Source organism: Falco biarmicus, chromosome 11, assembly GCF_023638135.1.
Source record: "Falco biarmicus isolate bFalBia1 chromosome 11, bFalBia1.pri, whole genome shotgun sequence".
NCBI lineage: Eukaryota > Metazoa > Chordata > Aves > Falconiformes > Falconidae > Falco > Falco biarmicus.
The window spans coordinates 23,394,085-23,412,842 of NC_079298.1; the positions used below are offsets into that span (position 1 = coordinate 23,394,085).

Sequence of the window (18,758 nt, forward strand, 5' to 3'; positions counted from 1 at the left end):
GGAACTACTGGGGGTGCCCAGCGAAGGGCTACAAAGGGGATGAGGGGGCTGGAGCATCTCCCTTATGAGGAAAGGCTGAGAGAGCTGGGGCTGTTTAGCCTGGGGAAGGCTGAGACGGAGTTTTATCAGTGTCTGCAAATATTTTGAGAGGCATGTGTCAGGAGGATGGGGCCAGGCTCTTTTCAGTGGTGCCCAGTGCCAGGACAAGGGGCAACTGGCACAGACTGAAGCACAGGGAGTTCCTTCTGAATGTGAGGAGAAACTTCTTTACTGTGAGGGTGACAGAGCCCTGGGACAGGCTGCCCAGAGAGGCTGGGGAACCTCCTTCTCTGGAGACAAAACCCACCTGGACATGATTCAGTACAACCTGCTCCAGGTGACCCTGCTTTAGCAGGGGGTTGGACTGGATGATCTCCAGAGGTCCCTCCCAACCCCGACCATGCTGTGGTTCTGTGACTGTTTGCGCCACTACTGTAAATCACCCTGATGGAATACCTCCTTCCCCGCCTGATCGAGAGCTCTTGCAGCTGCAGTCCAACCATACTGCCCAAAGCCGCTCTGTGTCTTGGATTACATCTTGGCATAAAGTATTGAAATTCAAATTGTATCCTCTGCTATTCTTTTCTAGAATTTGGCAATGGTTCTTCTCAGTATTTGGAGACAAATATTTCTCAGTTTTGAAGACAAAGAGTCTCCAAAATTGTTCACAGTGCAAACACACCAAGACATGCTATGAGAAAATAATTTTTTTAAAAAAAATTATTTGGGCTACAAAACGAAGTCTACTCTCCTGTGTACTTGTGCCACACCTCACTCACACATTCACTACATAGTATTCCCACCAGATACATTACAGGCCCTAACTAATCCTAAACGAAACATGAAGCAGTGGGAGGACAGTAGCTGGTGCGTTGTATTTCATCTGTTCTGAGTACAGGAAAAAAAACCCCACTATCCGGCACTTTACCGTCCACTAGGAGCAACTGATATTTTTGCAGCATAAATGTATTTTTTGTCAGTTAAATATAAAATAAGGGGATAACAGAAGAACGGCTATCTACTATCAGTTTCATATGTATGTACAGTCACAAAAATTCTGAAATTTCCCAAGAAGTTTTGCCTAAGGGGTAAGAGGCCAAGCCAAAATGTAAAAAATATTCTTTCATCTATAAATCTATCTCACCTCTTTTTGGGGTTTAGGCATCTCTTATAATGGTACTGAAACTATTTTGAGCTATTTAGCAACTTTATAGCAGATATTGCAAGGAGAAGAAGAATCTTCTGTTGGACCAACTGCCAAGTTTTCACACAAGAGCTTTTCCACATATTAATATTTGAGAAGGAAGCTATCCTAAAATGTTGTAAACACAGCTGTTTCCATTCTAGGATTGATATCTTCTATGTTGGGCAAGCTCAGTGCTCACAAAGTACCCTAATATTATTACTTTATAGTCTTTACTTATTCATAAGCCTGCTTCCTTGTCTAATCATATTGTCTGATAACATACATTGTTCTTTTGGTCACTTCTGAGTCTCACCAGTTTGCAGATTTTTAAAACAACTTCCACTGTTAATTGACACACATCCATTGTTTGCAAGGACTTAACAACAGCACTCCATAAACTGAGAGCAGCCTTTGCCTGATAGTGAAAAAATCCAGTTATACACTGTGTAAATGGCAAGAAAGGTATCCATGGAGTAAGTTCAGAATTAACACCTGAAGATGCTACAGTTACCCTGTCAGGCTGTGTGGATTTCCTTCCAACTCCAACAGACTGTAATTGTTTACTTAACCTGGATATTGATTGTCGTTAAGACTGCTGGCTCGCTTCCTTCAGCTGCAATTCCCATTTTGGCAGTTTCACATACATCACTTAAAACTCCTCTTTGCGACCTCGTTGTTCATTCTTTCCTACGGGTAATAATCTGCTGTCCATGACCATACTTTTATTTCTGCATTATGATGATGATGTGTTTTTTTTTAAATTTTCTGATCTCTGTACACCAAAAAGGGGCAGTTTTTAGCAAGAATGACCTTGAACCACTGTCCTTTACAATTAGTTTTAGTTTTTTATCTTAGTTTTACGGAAGAAAAGGGCTCAATGACACAAGATAAAAGTGAAAGATTTTGTGGCAGTGTAGCTGTAGAATGAATGTTCCGTGTGTTTTAGGAACGACTATATGCATATCATTTTCTATTGATAAGTATTAAGGTGTTAATTAGGTCCCATGTAGATCCCCATTTTACGTCAATAGTACAGGTGTGAATTTGAGGACTAAAAAAACATTTCATATAAAAACTTTCTTAATAGTCATCCTGGTAGTAATAAACTAAGGCAAGAGGAACCCAAAGTTTCTGTCTTAAAAAAAGAAGTCTACTAAAATGCCATGAATACAGAGGGTTAATTCAACCATGATGTGCCTCCTAGATTGGTTTAAACAGGCTCATCTATCTGCCAGCTCCCTTTGGTACAGTCTCTGAAAGTGTGTGTGAACAATAAAAGACTGCTTAGTCCTTATAAAGCAATTCTGTAAAGGCTAATAATCCTGAAAACAATGCTAAGCCCTGTGCCTAAAAGGTCAAACAACAATCACAGGTTTTGCACAGTATTATCAGAGCCTGTGCATTACACTGCGACAGCTGAAACACAGAATTCTTCAATTTAAATGGGTCATAAACAGACATCCGTAAATGAATAACAGTCACTGTCATTTCTTTCCAGTTATTTAACAAACAGGACCACACCTCACTGATAAACAGGTTAACTGAGGTCCAGTATTAACCTGTTTCCTTTTACCTGAAGTTCAGAGTTCCCAAACTAGCCATCAGGAAAATTAAAAATAAAAAGAACTCAGATTAATATATCAAATTAATTCAATAAGCCTTTAAAGATGTTAAGTATTAATATATTTGGACTAGGAGATACTCTAATATTTCATGCCATGAAGTACAGATTGCTAAATATACTATTCATCAAAAAACAAGAACAGCAGCAATTACTTGGAAACATGAAAGCATTCCTTCAGCAGAAGAGACAATGCTAGATTAGAACAGATGGACTCTATCTGACAACAGTGCAAAGTATATAAAAAAATAAAAATCAATGCTTTCATATCTAGTGAAGCTTGGCAACTGTTTTTAGATAGTGTAAAAATTATGAAACCAAATAACACTTCACCTGAATATTTTCATGTCTAAAATTTGGCAGAGTCACATAACTTAAAAGGATAGCAAGCCTCTAGATATCGATCAGGGCTTTGTACATCTACAGCGTCATAAAAATGATCTGCAGCTGTAAAAGAGATAATGTGATTATGAGTACACTACATTGTAATTTCCTCTGGGCAGTCAGAAAGCAAAGACAGTCTGATAGTCTACGGAAAAAAAAAAAGTCTTGGAGGATATCTACTGACAGGTAAATCATTTTACAATATTACAATTAAAGCACCTTCCAAACTTAAACTAGGAACAACAACAAAAATAACAGAAGAGCTGAGAGTTGCATTTCAACCAAATCACAAAGGGCAACTGAAAAGCTAAGCAGTTCGCAATGCATCAGAGCTTTAACGCTCAGACTCCTTTACCAGTTCAGGCATGGAAAACAAATGGTTAACCTTATTTTGAGCCATTATATGGAGCTTACTATAAAGCTTGCTCTAATAAATGGTATGATATGAAGGTCAGCCCTTAATTCACCATCAAAATATCTTCTGGGTGTAAACATAATGACTTCTGCTTATACACTATACAACCCTGACAAGAACGCTACTCGACAATGCATTTCAGACCTAGAAAAACATTCTTATTTGCGTCAAGGTGCCGAATGTCAGCAGATTCACTAATATGCTTATTATTTGCACTGCAGTGGTGGAACAGAGTAAAACACCATGAGCCCTCCATACCCCACTACTGCCTGGCCAGGGAGCCGATGAAACACAACAAGATTTAATCCTGTCCATATCACTGTGCAGTTGGTGAGACTCGACAAGTCAACATTAAGTATTCAAAGTGGTATTGTGGCCTAAAGGGATCACACGCAGCCTGCACATGAGAGCAAAGAAATAGCTTGGTTCTGCTTCGGTGTTTGTAAATTTAATTTGTTCAAGAAAAAGCAACTCTGGAAGGGATTACTAGCTAGGATCAACACTCGTACCAAAGAAAAAGGGAAAATGCAAGTAAGAATAATATTGACATTTTTGTAATACAAAATAGATTTTTGGGCTTAAGTGAATAAATAAAAGTTGGAGGCAATTGCAGCTCAGCCCTGGCATATGTGAATACTCCACTTGGTCTTCCTGAGTAGGAGGGCATGGAAAGGCTGAGTATTTCACAAAGATTGTATATGTATTTAGAAAATACCATATTTTACAAAACATTAAAAAGTATTTAGCAAAATGTTGAGTATTGTCTCACTGCAATAGCTATTTCTTTAAGTAAGCGGTGCTATAATATTCATGGTGTAATATCTGCCATATTGACCCTTATTTATTGCCAATATCTAATTTCACAGGTTCAGGGAAGGATATCTACAGTTAAGTATGTAAATCCCAGGTACTCAGGAAACACAGAGCCCGTTGGCGTGTGCGTATGCAGATACACACATTGAAAGGAAGAAACCCCCAGATCTACAGCAACACACTTTTGAAACAACAGGAGAAACCTGAAATCCCCTCTGCTAAGTGCAGCTCTGTATTTATGCTGCCTGCAATATTTCTGAATAGCACAATTACTCAACCTTTTAAAGTCGTCTCTGGACCTGCAGCAGAAAATGATCAACTAATTCTTGATGCTGTAAAAAGCTCTTTTTGCTAAATACAGCTGGGGGAGAGGCGCTGGCAACCCCACTGGGACTCCGCATGGGAGGGGAAAGTGCCCTGAAGTTACATTTACTCCCTGGGCCCTTTCAATAGAGATCAGGGACACCTGGGGTAGAGACTGGGGAGGGCAGGTGAGAGTGATGGCAGGGCAGTCTCCTATTTTAGCATGGGTCCTTGTGATGATTAAAATGGCAAATAACTGTTAAATGTAAAGCATATTTTCCTAGAGCGAAGGACAATGAATACCTCTTCCTCACAGACTGGTACTTCAAATATAAAGCACGGAAAGATAAGCACTGCCAGTGAGGAATCTAAAAATATGTCTTGTTAAGCTTGATTAACGAGCTAATAAAAAGCTATAATAAGAAAAAATCCAATTAAAACATCTTGTGAGATTTCTCTCAAACAGAAATAAAGAACCCAAGAGAATGGTAAAACTTTGAAAAATTAGTATGATCCAGATGACAGCCTTAGTATTCAAGCCTACAGTACATCAGTTTTATACTTTCTTTGACTGGCTGTCCTTTATTTATCATCTCTCATGTGTGCTGTCTGGAATTCTGATCCTCCACGAGTTTTATTTTGTTACTGCCTCACAGGTATAACATCTGAATTTAAATACAGACATATTAAAAACTCTGGCATTATATGGGCTGTAGGTACTCTATTCAGAAAACCTGGCACAACGTGTGGTGCTCACAAACAGTGAAATAAAAGCAAACCCAGAGGAAACCAAACTCCATCCATCACCTATATATAAAGTCAGAAAACAAACTAGCACACTTGTCTTGTCATTGATGGACAAAAGGGCAGAGTAAGAAGAGTAGAAAAATTATATTCTGATATTCACTTGTCATCGGTATCTGGTACCCGAGGGTAACCAGGGGATACGGAGCAGGCAGGACAGTGGAAAGGAACTGTGAAAGACTCAAGAGGTGGGAAGAGCTGTAGATGCGGCGCTGAACGACGATCCCCTGCTCCCCCAGGACCCCCCCGCACGCACCCTGCCGAGCCGGGCGGCGAGCAGCACCCAGCCGGGGCCGCGCACCAGGGCCGCGGGGCTCCGTGCCGAGACACAGCGCACAGCAGCAGGGCACGGCCGGGCTGCACGGGGTCAGCAGGGAAAGAAGGCGGAGGCTCTCGTACCAGGGCAGTCTTGAAACTACAGAAATTGCCTATTTCACGCTTCCGATCCACACCCTGCCACCGGCAGCATCCCAGCGCCAGCCCAGGCGCGTCCATCTCCCTCCGGCGGCTGGCGCCGGGCAGGAGCTACGGCCCCCTCGGGTCGTGTGGCTCGGAGGGTTGTTTTGTTTTTTTCAAAAAAACAAACATGAAAATGTCTTAGCACAGATTTTTGTAATTACACAAGCATGTTCCTTTTCTCTTTGCACAGTTCAGTGAATTTTTAGTGTTTATTTTTATTACTTTCTTTCAAGTTCCTACGGCTCAGGACTTCACGGAGAAGCATGAAATCCCGAATTAATTGCCTCACGAGGTTTCACAGATGAAAGGCTTTTCAAAACCGCTGGATCACGGGCTTTGCCTTTTCCAATTTGACAGCAAGGGGACCAGGGCACATACGGATGACCTTGTGTCCGCCCGCGACTGCTCAAGCCGACCTGGGGAACCGCGTCCCCGCCGGCCCGGCCCAGGCCCCGCAGGTGGCGCCGGGAGGCGCACACGGGGGCCACAGCGGCCGCCCCCGCCGCCTTACCGGCCGTCCCGGCGCTGCAACGGGCGGCACTGCCCGCTACGCCGCGCTCAGCGCTGGCTGCTTCAGGCCCCCTCGGCTCGCCTGCCTGCGCCCTCGGCGGCTGTACCGGGCTTACACGTCGGGTGCCCCTCCGCCCGCGCCTTCCCAGAGGCGGTGTCCGCTCGTCCTCACACGCCGGTCTCTGACCTCAGCGCGACCGCTGGCCGCGGTGACACAGCTGCCGCCCCGAGCAGGGGGGCACCCAGCCCCCGGCCGCGCAGGCCGCGGGGCCGGGCCGGGACGCCCGGCAGGACGAGCTCGCCCCCCTCGGCGGGGGACCGAAGCCCCGGCACGCCCGTCCCGTCGGGCGCCCGCTGCGCCTCCGAGGACGCGGCTCGGCGGTGCCTCGGCTGCCCCCCGCCCCGCGGCACGGCACACGCCGTTCCCAGCGCCCGGGCCGGCCGCAGCGGCGATCCCCGCGGGCGGCTCCCCGAGGGCAGGCGCCCCGGCCCGGCCCGCAGCAGCCCCGGCGGCGGCGCGGGGAGCTGGCGGCACGTGAGCGCCCCACGCCGCCTCTGTGGGCGCTGGGAGCCGCCCCCGGCCCCGGGCGGCCTCCGCTGCCAGGCCGCGGCCCCGCCACCCCCGAAGGGGCAGGCCCGTCCCGTCCCGGCTCCGCTTCCCACTTCCTCCCGGCCCGGCAGGGCGGCCCTCCCGCCGACGTTTCCACTCCTGCGCACTGGCCGCGCCCCCCGGGCCGGGCCGGGCCGGGCCGGGGCCGGGGGCGGGCCGCGGGCGGGGGCGGGGGACCGGCGGGCGGCCAATTGCGGTCCCCCGGGGAGCGGCTCTGGCGGGGCCACCGCCCGCGCTCGCAGGGAAGGATGGAGGCCGAGGGCCGGGTACCGGGGCCGCCGCTCCCCCCGCCTTCCCCCGGCAGCGGGGGAGGGGCTGGGGCCCGGGCCGATGCCCCCGCGGGTGCCCCCGGCGCGGCCCGGGGGCCGCCGCTCGCCGCCGCCGCCGCCGAGGTGCTGTCGTTGGACGACGAGGAGGACGACCTGGAGGTGTTCAGCAAGGTACGGCAGCGCCCTCCCGGGGCCGGGGCCGGGGCCGGGCCTGGGCCGCTCCCTGCCTCGCCGGCACTTTGCCCCGCCGGGCGCCGGGCGGGCGGGGGCGGCGCGGGGCAGCGGGACGCGGGGGTCAGGGCCGCCGTCCGGCGGGGCGGGGGCGGCTGCTGCCGCCGCCCGGGGTAAGCACCGGGCCCCGCCGGCCGCCACCGCGACCCTCTCCCCCCCCCCCCCCCGCCGCCCCCCCAGCCCCGGCAGCCCAGCCCAGCCCGGCCCGGCCCGGCCCCGGGGGCGTTCGCTCGCGCGCGGGCGTGGGGGGGCTGCTGCTGCGGACGGGCCGCGCTGCGCTCACCGTGCGCTGCCGGGACATCCGTGGCCTTACCGGCACTCGCGGCTGTCATGTACCGCGTGTGTGTCTGTACATTAAATAAACGCCCGTATTTAGTAATTGCAGATGTATGTAAATTAAATAAATATCTCCAAGTTTCAGTTTTGAGCTTTCGTTTGAAAGGTGAGGGGGAGCCTGGCACTGCCACGTAGGAGGCTGGAGAAGGTGACAGCTTTTTTGTGAAGGGAATAAAAGGACCGTAACTGACGGTTCGCTGGAGCCCGCGCTCCGACGGCATGCGGTTAGCCAGGTACGTGGCACCAGGCTTGCCAGCATCGCCTGCTGTAATTAATCCAACAAAGTGCAATCTGGCTGCCGTGGGTACCATTTCTCATGTTGTACCAATGTGGTCAAGATGAGACTTACCTCTTGCCTCCTCAGCCCGTAAAGACGAGAGTGTGTTGTGGGTCTGCTGGCCTTAACAAGGCAGCATCTGAAATATAGCATGGGGACATACGGAGAGCATAGGTGGATAAAATGTGTACAGGGGACTGAGGCCCCTGCACCTTCTGAGACCTCTGAACTGCTGTGTGACAGGATGTGCGACATCGGAGAGAAACAGCAGACGTGTTTCCTATTTGAAAATGCAACAACAAACATACTTTCAGTAGGACCAATTGTCATATGAATTAAACATGCATTCTGTTTCTGTACCTGAGATACATTTTTTTGGTATGCTTGGATAAAAACATTGGAATCAGAGCTTCTTTCTTGGGAGCTATGTATTTAAACTTTGACTGTAGTAAAATTCTCGACATTCATGGATTTTAAGGCCAGAAGGGACTATTAGGTGATTTAATAGTCTGTAACGTGCAAGAGGTCAGGCTAAATTTCACCACGTTATCTGTGTTTTTCTGAAGCGTAACTAGGGTCTTAGCTAAATCATATTTTCTAGGAAAGCACCAGTCTTTGTTTGGCATAAAGAGATGAATGATTCACTGAACTTGCATGCAAAAGCAGTGCTAAAATATAATTCTAGTTGTTTGCTTCTTACTTTGAATCCTTCTGCTTTTACTAGGTAAGCTCAGGCAGTTCTACTCGCAGGTATCTGCCTGTTAATACAGCGTATTGACAGTTACACTGCTTGCTTGTCAAGAGTGATACTCCCTGGGAATAAAAAAACAAGCGTAGTTGATAAGAGTTGCTGCTGCTAAATGGCAAATATCTGTATCTTTAAATTTCTGCTACCTGAATTAATGCCAAGATATTTCTTATATTAAACCTTACCTATTATTAATGCATACCACATGATAACTTACTAGAGCAAAAAAGAAAAATTGTCATACTATGTGAAAATGCAGCATTCTTTCCAAAGCTTGGTCACCTGCATGTAGTGGTTATATATAGACCAGAAATTCATGGTTTGCTTTCAGGTGCAATTTGAGGGCTGATCTTTTGAGCTGATGAAAATCCGTGAAGTTGATTGGGCATTACACCCTATTTGTTCATGTTCCATATATGCAGGGAAACTGACAGCGTAAATATAGCTTCAGACTAAGTTTTGTAAAATTGATTTTTCCGTAACGTACTGTTCCAGGACCACCTTGTTTTAAATTGTATCTTAATGAGGTTTCTCACACCACTGTCTTTAAGGTAGTGGTGTAGCATTTGCAGGCCAAGTGGGACAGCAGCGGCAGTCTGGGGCTCGGTGCCTGAACACTGACATCGACTTCATCTTTCTCAGTTTAGTCAATGAAATGTACCAGCTACCAAAATGGTGAAAAATGAGATTCTTAAAAATTGTCAGCCTCAATACCCTAAGTTATTACTCAAGATGTAAACAGAGGGGTTTATTTTATGAAAATTCATAGACATTTAACCTGATAGTGTCATAAACCATTGACCTGGTATCCTGTGACATATCTCAAATATTACAGACTAGCATCTTCTTCGACAACTCTGATAAAAGCATTTCATGATGTGATGTGCATTTCACTTTATCCTAGTTTCCTTTACTGTGGAAAAAGTTCTGAGGTCTTCTTGGCAGAGACAACTTCTGGGAGTTATGAGTCACACAAATACGTTTTCAACCTGCTTTAGATGAATTACTTTCAAAGTATAGAGCACCACACATGTATTGCAATACCCGTTCAGTTAATCATTGCCTTCCTCATTACCTGATACGATGACCTAGCATTGACAAAGCTGTCAGTGCTGTGGTTAATACTTAAAATCTTTAGCAACTCTTCTTTCAAACTCTATTTTGCAGTGTTAGTCTGCATTTCATAGTTACAGAAGACTCAATTACTGGTATTTTTGGAAAAGATGTACGTGCCACTTCAGAATTGCAGAGAGGCTGATTTTTCTTCCAAAACAAGTTGATCAAGGATTTGAGGCTGATTTACAAGTGAATTTTTTGGCCAAGGAACTGTTCTGTCTTCCTGAATCTCTTTGCTTCTTTGAAGAATGCTCCAACAACCAAGCTCTTCTAAGACCGACTCTGCCACCATGTCCTTTATCTCCAGACCTGCTTTGGATCCCTGGTCTCAGAAGACTGCAAGCTCTGGATCCTCACTGGGAGAGAGGGATGGATGGATGAGGCACACAGGCAACCTTGAGTCAGTGATCTGTGCTCTGGGGAGCAGTGGTGTTAAGGCAAACCCCTGGGCTTAATGTCTTCTACAGAGAGCTGCAGGCCTAGCTGTGTGCTCAGCCTACTTGGAGGCTCCTCCTGCTGTAGGATTGTTCTTCCCTGACTTATTTTTGAGCCTTACTGACCAGTTGCAGCCAGATGTGAGAGTGAGGGAGGGTAACTGCAAGTGTTAAGGGAAGGAGACCCAGAACAAGGCCCTCATGCTGCCGGGAGCTCCTTGATTTTCCATCTGTTTGGTCTCCTGGGCAGTAAATCAGAATGCGTGACCCTGTCTGCTGGCTGGCACACAGCTCTGTCAGGACTGAAGGGGCTTGGAAGGGAGAAGGGGCACTGTAGGTAGCTGGGGCTGGGGGTGGTGTGGGAAAGGGCATTGTTATCTGGGACAGGGCCTTAATGCTCTTTGCATGGATGAAGAGAAAAAAAGGTCTTTTTTTAAAAAGAGAAGTTATAAAACCCAAGAGCTAGAAGAATTCTCTGTTCTTCCTGTGCCACAAAACTCCTTCTGCCCTCATCTGTATTCACACAAAAACATAGTTCAAACCACAAAATTGCAGCTGTATAGAAAACAGAAAATTACCATCTTTTTTTTACAGTGATGACATCAGACTTATATCACATAAACTTCAAGAACCACTGGAAGTAAACCTGAAAGATCATGAGGATGAAGAAGGAGAAACAGATGCTTGTTTGAAACTCGCATGCATTCATTCATGTGCAGATGAACGCTGGAGCTGTATTACAGCGGAACTGAACACCTGCTTATTCTATGGACTGTTATTGCTCGTGTTGTGTTTCACAAACTACATATTCATAAGCCCTTCCATAAAAATATACTTTAAGAAACCAGCCTGTATAGAACAATTTTTAGTAGCAACCTAGAAGGAGGAATGAAACATAAGATATTAATGATCCACAGAAAATGAGAAAGTATGTAACACATTTGCCTTGATCCAATTTAGGCCTTGCAAAGTCATTATTTCTCAAGTTACACAGCCACTGAAGTCCCTTACATGCTCAAAAGCATTTTTCTTTCCCTGGAAATTTCCCATTGTCTCAGCGCTTTGAATCCCATGGGCTGCTCTGAACTAGCAGTCCTCCACCTTCACGTAGAGCACGGCCAGCTAGTGCTAGTGGGCAGTGAAAAGTTTCTCTTTTTATCCTCCATCGCTCAAGACAGTGCTGCCTGATTGCCACTATAGGAATCATGTGTGGGGACACACTGAGTGAAAGTAAAATGACTGACAGGTGTACAAGCAGTTATACAACATTTGAAGTCTTGCCTTTAGTCTTCCATCTTGCTTTCATCTCCCAGTTCAAAGAACTGCATGTAAGTGATGGGAGGAGAACTGGTACATCAGTGCTTTCTGGGCATAGTTATCAATATAAATTTCTACCCCATATTTGTGGGAGTACATGGATAAATCCAAAGGAGAGGGATGGCGGTAGGCAATGAGGTTTAAAGCAGGAAAAGGACAAGAGAGAACGTGTTTCAGAGAAAGTTCTGATCCAGTTGAATCCAAAGGAAAAAAACAACCCTCACCAAGCCCAGCAGCACTGCTGTGGTGTGCTCTTCACTGCCACGAGGTTGTCCTTGGGATGATGCCATCGCTCTAGTTTGTGTGGATGCTTCCACTTCTGGCATGTGAGCAGTTTTCTCCTTAACAACATCCCTTTTCTCCTTGCTCCAATAGTTAGCAAGGCACTGGAAAGGAGAACTCTTTGCCACTCGGTAGTTAGTGTAGTCTAACTACATTTTTAGAAAACTTCCAGAAAATAGATTAATTTTAAGATTTTTCATGAAAGTACTTCATTGCATTGGATATATTTAAAAAATGTATAGATTCTATGATATTTAAAATATAGTAATTTATTTAAATTGTCCTCATTTATTACTTTTAATGATTTACTCATTTATTATGCTCTTTTATGGATTTTGTGAATTTATTTTCCTAGTCACTATGTCCTTCAAGATTTCAGATTAGTAGATCTCATCCAGACTTGCATCTGAGGAAGAAAAGGAGAATTCTTGCCTGTTTCCAGTTTCCACTCCCTTTCTCAGCATTGGGGTGATCACCACTGAACGCTCTGAGCACAAGCAGCAGCTATAGGGACATATTCTTAGAGAGCTGTGGTGGAAGTGGTTGATGCTATCAAAAAGTGGGTTTCCGCTTCAGCAAAACAGCGGTTTGACTTTTTTTTTTATAAATTAAGCAGCAAACTTATTCTGCATCCTTACTGTTTTTTTTTTTTTAAATAAGATTAAATTTATGTTTCTCTAAACATTTTCTTTTTCAAACTTAATTATAAAATGGATGCAAACAGAAATATCCAATTCCAATAAACGTTCTGATTCAGGTTTTGTCTTGTTTTCTTTTAAAATCATAATTCTTTATCCACCCTGTTCAGGTTATTACAGATAATGCAAACTTCCTAAGTCCTGTGTAACTGGCTTCCAACAATTTTAATAAAGTTGATAAGTGTCCTACACAATTACTGGGTGCTTGGATTCATAACTAATTTACCATTCATAGGCAAGTTCTCTTTCTAGCTGTGCATATAACATTCTTTTGAAATGGTAGCTTTTTGCTCTTTCATCAGTTTTAGAATAAATCTCATTTCTTGCATCCTCACTGAAGCAATACCAAAAAGGATAATAGATTTGCTATGTACTGTATAATTCTTTCATCTGCTCCATGTTTTATCTGTTTTATCAGATTATTTAAAAGCTTGCTATTTTAGCATCTGAGGTGTGTTTGTATGTGTGAGTGTGTATACAAAGATGTATTGAAGGGGACGTTCTTATATCTTATCTGTAGGATACATCACTGGCTGAGGTAAACTTATTCAGCCCTTCAATGCCAATATCCCCCTCATCAATGATAAACCAGTATAAAATTGAAGATGAACCAGAATTAAGAGACCTCTTCATTACAGTTGATGATCCTGAAAGCCACATTACAACCATTGAAACATTTATTACATACAGAGTAGTCACAAAGGTAAGCATCTATTCATGGCTATAATGGCTCACATTGATAACAGTAGTAGCATTTTCACTCTTCTTGCATACCATTCTCTGGGATATTACTAAATTTAAATTACACTCTGATTTTGCCATGAGCTGTCACTAAAACTGTATGAAATTGTGCGGTAGATTCGGGAAAGAAAAATCAGTGTAAATCTGCACACATAGGTGCTTATGTTCTTTATGCTGAGAAAATATTTATTAATTTTTCAACAGCAAAATCCGTTCTATGTGAGAGTAATATTTTCTGTTGTGATCTTCAGCTGGAATATATGAATCAGCAGGACTGATTCAGTTTGAAGACACTCTTATTAGCCCAAATATTTATGACTTTTGGATCAACTTGGACCAGTCTTCTGTCTTGTCTAAATGTTGCCTGCTACAAAGTCTTTCAATTCCATTCTTTTCTAATTGCAGCATCCACTATCACATGGACATTTGTTTCCCATTTACAGTTGCATGTGATTTCTGTGGAAACCACCACAATTTGCCAATGAAAAAGTAATATTAGGAAACAACTAATTGTATTTCTAGATGTCCTGAATGCAAGTTATTTACGGGAAATAAGGAAGAAATTCAGCCTTATGAGACCAGCCAGCTCCTGGGATTACCAGCAAATATTCTGTGGGCTGCATTTTGAGAATTGCACTGTTAATTTATTTTACTTTGAGTTCTCTTTAAAAGATTCATTTAAAACCAAATTTTCAAATGGGAATTATGCATCCTTAAATAAGAGGTGATATCAATTCCTCATAAAATATTTAAAGAGTAGGAAGAGAGCTATTTTCGTTAGGTTGCTAGCAATAATTCTCACTTTATGCATGTTTTTGTAGACGAGAGAACATTTTTTCTTCAGGCAAGTATGGAAGAGCTGCAAGGTGGATTGCTTTTGCTTTTTTATCTATTCTATCCTTTCTTATCGTATTTAATTTGAAGTACTGGTTGTTGATGATAAAGTAATAGCATTCCTCCCACATACCTTGAAAAATTTTTATTCAACCCTCAAAAATGTTTAGATTACAAAAGCATGTTTTGAGGGGTTTAGAATTTACTTGCATCACATTATAAATCTGTGCAACAATGAATGCTAAACAGCACACGTTACTTTAATGAAAACATGGGCTCTTTGTGGCTTGATTCTAGAAGATAGAGCAGTGATAAAATAAATCTCATGGTCTGACAATTTTGCAACACTGTAATAAGCATTTTTTCTAGGCATTAAAGGCTTGTTGGCAAGTTTAATAAAGGGCTAGAAAACGGAATTGATGATGCAACACGGAATCCATTAAGCAGCAGAGGAAGTGTTATTGCTATGATATGCTGAAGTTTTCAGGGTCTGAATGTGGGGGTTGTTGACTAGTGTCAGCAGGTCCCAAGGACGTATGTCAGCTATTTGGGTTTTGTTACAGAATGTTAAAAAATGGACTTCCCTTGTCTGTAGATTACTAATCACTTCAGAAGATGTGCCCTAAAAGTAATGGACATAACTGTGATTGCTAAAAGAAAAATGCCACACTAAAATAATGATTGAAATCTTTTGGAAATGTTGTGATAGGCTAATTATTGTAATTATGTATATATTCCCTTACAAGTAGTCAAGTTTTCTCCAAAATCTAACCCGATTTTGTTCTTTTTTCGTGGTGGTCTAACCTCAGCCTGTTTTTTCTCCCTCTGGATTTCAGACATCCCGTGGTGAATTTGACACCAGCGAATATGAAGTTCGAAGACGGTATCAGGATTTCCTTTGGTTGAAGAGCAAACTTGAAGAAGCACATCCAACACTGATTATTCCTGTTCGTTTGCTAAAATTTAAATTATTTTTATTTGTTCATAAGATGGCTGCAGTTTTATACAGAGATGTTTGAGGTCTTTCTTCGGGTCTTTCTGAAGTCCCACAAACATTGTATCAATTTATTTTCATTAGCTTTATATGTATGTGATAATTAAAACTCTCATGAAGATACTTCTTATGTTTGCAATTGTGCCACTTGCAGTAATTTGCAGTAATTTATATCCTTTCTTTGTTGTACTTGTATTCTTCTGCACTGTGTGCTACAAGAACCATACCACTGTTGAATATGGTAACTTTGTAAGTTATTTTTTTGCATGGTGGATTTTACAAGGTATACCTATGGTTTCTAGTAAGTAGGAGAACTATTGTAATACTCCAAATATTATGGAAATTGTACAATACATTTCTTCTTTTTTCCTTAGCCATTACCTGAAAAATTCATAATGAAAGGAATGGTGGAACGATTTAGTGATGAATTCATTGAGACTCGAAGAAAAGCTTTACATAAATTTTTGAACCGTATTGCTGATCATCCAACTTTAACTTTTAATGAAGACTTCAAAGTTTTTCTTACTGCGCAGGCTTGGGTAAAATTATTTTTATTTAAAGTTATGTGAAACCACGTTTTTTTGTTCGTAGAGTATATATGGAGTCTCCCTAGTTCAGTATTCAATAGTGTCCTCCCATGACTTGTTACAGCAGTGTCAGAAGGCGGCAGGGGATTTATTGAATATCCATCCCCTGAGATAACCTTTTCTTCTGTGCTCCTGGTAACCATGCATGTGACCATAAAGATTGCTGTACCTTCCAAAGCAGGTTTTGTTGCTGCGTTTTGGATTTTTGTGGCAAATTCACCTTTCAACTCTGCATGCTTTTTGCTATACATATAAGCTTCCGAAGTAGTATTTAAAATTAATTATTGCTTTGGCATGGCACTGTCTTTTTCATCTGCTTTTTTTAAAAAAGATGATACTAGTCTCATAAAAGAAAAATACAGCCTTTGAATTTCCCGTTGTATTTTTGCAAGATGTGTCCAGTTGAAAACTGGAGTTTTGTACTCAGAAAAGCTTGCCTTGAACTTCAGTAAAGGTTATCCTAGCACAACGTATTAAAAAAGAGTTACAAAAAAGATAGATGGATTACTTCTTCCAGTGGGATCATTGTTTGCTTTTCTCAATTACTTCCTTCTGCAATCATTACCTCTGCTTTCCTGTTCAAAAGGCCAAATTGCAAACTAGCCACCTCACCCTAAGGAATGAAAGGGTGAAGGTTCTCTGCCATCTTAATCATTCTTGCAAGAGTGTGATACACGGCATGCTTGTGTTTGCCCAGAAAGGCTCAGTTAATAAATATACATGATGGTTCTGACACTGGTCTAAAAATGTTAAAGTAAGATTTACACATGCAAAAGACACACAGAGGCTTTAAAGTATGCATTATTTTCAGAGAATTTAAAAAAGTATTTGGAAGTAAACACGGCTTCTTTTGTCTTTAGGAACTCTCCTCACACAAGAAGCAAGGTCCCAGTTTGCTGAGCAGGATGGGACAGACCGTCAGAGCTGTAGCATCCTCAGTAAGAGGAGGAGTGAAAAATCGTCCTGAAATGTTTACAGAAATGAACAACTACATGGAAACATTTAGTCAGAAAATAAATGTACTAGACAAAATAGCTCATAGAATTTACAAAGAAGAAAGGGGTAAGTAGAAAGCAAGTACTGGTTTTATTGATTTAAGAAGTTAATATATTGGAAAAATAAATTAGTTTTCATTATGCCAGGCAAAATACACTTTCTGGCAAGCACGGAAAAGGGAAATTTGTGCTTATACTGTGCTTTTTATAATGGTCATTATTTTGGCAGACCTTCAAGTTAGTTTGATTAAGTTGTTCATAGAAAGAGTTTTAACATGTCATTGAACTACTTGAGAAGGAACTTAGAAGAGAATGTAGCAAGTCTGGCTGTCTTTTTCCTTGTGCTTTTTGGAAAGCTGCATGACCTTTTGTTTTGTACTTTCACTGGAATGTAAGTAGTCACAGTTTTCTGTGCTGTCTCATACTAGCATAATGCTGTCTAGATTCCAGATCTCTAAACATCTCTCTTTGGGTTTCATTCTGCACCTTTTTTCTGTGTTGACCAAGCAGATTTTAATTGTTTTACATAGCTTTACTGCTGGCCATAATTTTTGTCATGGGAAACTGTGCCTGTTAAGAGTTTCCTTAAGAAGGATGACTGAAATCTCATTTTTTTCCTTAATTAACAGCAATTTGCACGCCTACTTGGAACGCTAAATTACTGGCTTTCTGAGATTGACCCTGATCTCAGGTTAGGCCCGTTCAGTAGAATTCCCACTGGTCAGCACCTGAGGGATCTTATTGTCTGTATAATATAATTTGAAGAGCTCCACTGTGTTCTCTAATAACTGAGGCCTTGTGCTTTATTGTGCAGTGCCAGATCACAGTGTGTCCTCACTAAACTGGAGGGGTGCTACAAAAGGAAAATACATGTTGGTGAAAAGAGTTCCTTTTGATATTGCTAATTTCAGTGGAAACAGCTGGCTGAGGTCCATAGGTTCAAGGCATCGGTGCCAAAATATTTCTTGGAAAACCTTATTAATTTTGACATGCTCCCAAATGCTGTAGGTTAGGACTTCTTTCTAGATTTTCCAGATAGCACTTGTCAGAACACTTGTGTGCAGGGCCGCACTGTTGTGGATGTGAACTGTTGATAGCTGTGGTTCAGAGAACATTCCTGCTTCTGGTAGCTTAACATGGGATTCTTAATTACATCTTCCATGGAGGTTTTTTGTGTCCAATTAACCTCAAAGTAAACATTACACTCTTCATGCCACCCAGCTGCTTTGCATCTTTTCTTGGATGTTTCTTCATTATAAATTTAGTTGTGATGAAATTGTGTTTTCAATACATGACCAATGCATTCGTAGTATCCTCCTGTGAACACGCAGCTTCCAGGTCATATCCAGCCTTGCCCGAGTTTAGCCTTACCAAATGGCACAATGAATTAATTGGCCTGGAGACACGAGAGAAATAATACGTAGGATATCCTTGTATTTAGATTAATAAAACCTACTAAAAGAGATAACACATGCAGAACTGGAGTGAACTTCGGTGTGTCATCTGAAGCTTTTGGGACACAACCAAGACAGGATCCAGAGCATTCCTGTAAGCAGAGAAATTCAGGACAGCAGAAGCAAGTCAGACCAATTGCTGCTTGGGGCTGCTATGGCTCCTGTCCCTCTCTGTGAGGAGAACATAAAGTAATTCAGGCCATTGGGTCATCTTGAATACAACTCTTGAGGTCTACCTGTGTTTGTGTGTCCTTTTGAAATCACTGGGCCATTTTTGCTGATAGATTTCTAGGAACTACTT

General features: G+C 42.9%; 1 protein-coding gene across 2 annotated transcripts in view; it reads left to right on the top strand.

Moving 5' to 3' along the window:
- The first annotated feature begins 5,837 nt into the window (after positions 1 to 5,837).
- SNX7 (sorting nexin 7) overlaps positions 5,838 to 18,758 on the top strand; it is a 32,531-nt gene continuing 19,610 nt past the window's right edge. The window contains exons 1-5 of one of the 2 annotated variants that reach the window (XM_056355536.1): positions 6,895 to 7,584; positions 13,373 to 13,555; positions 15,264 to 15,374; positions 15,796 to 15,960; positions 16,869 to 17,070. In XM_056355536.1, coding sequence (XP_056211511.1) covers positions 7,393 to 7,584; positions 13,373 to 13,555; positions 15,264 to 15,374; positions 15,796 to 15,960; positions 16,869 to 17,070 — 853 coding nt within the window. In that variant the 5' untranslated portion in view covers positions 6,895 to 7,392. Of the gene's footprint in view, positions 7,585 to 11,149; positions 12,799 to 13,372; positions 13,556 to 15,263; positions 15,375 to 15,795; positions 15,961 to 16,868; positions 17,071 to 18,758 lie in introns of those variants that run through there. The other variant, XM_056355535.1, reaches the window with a different exon arrangement.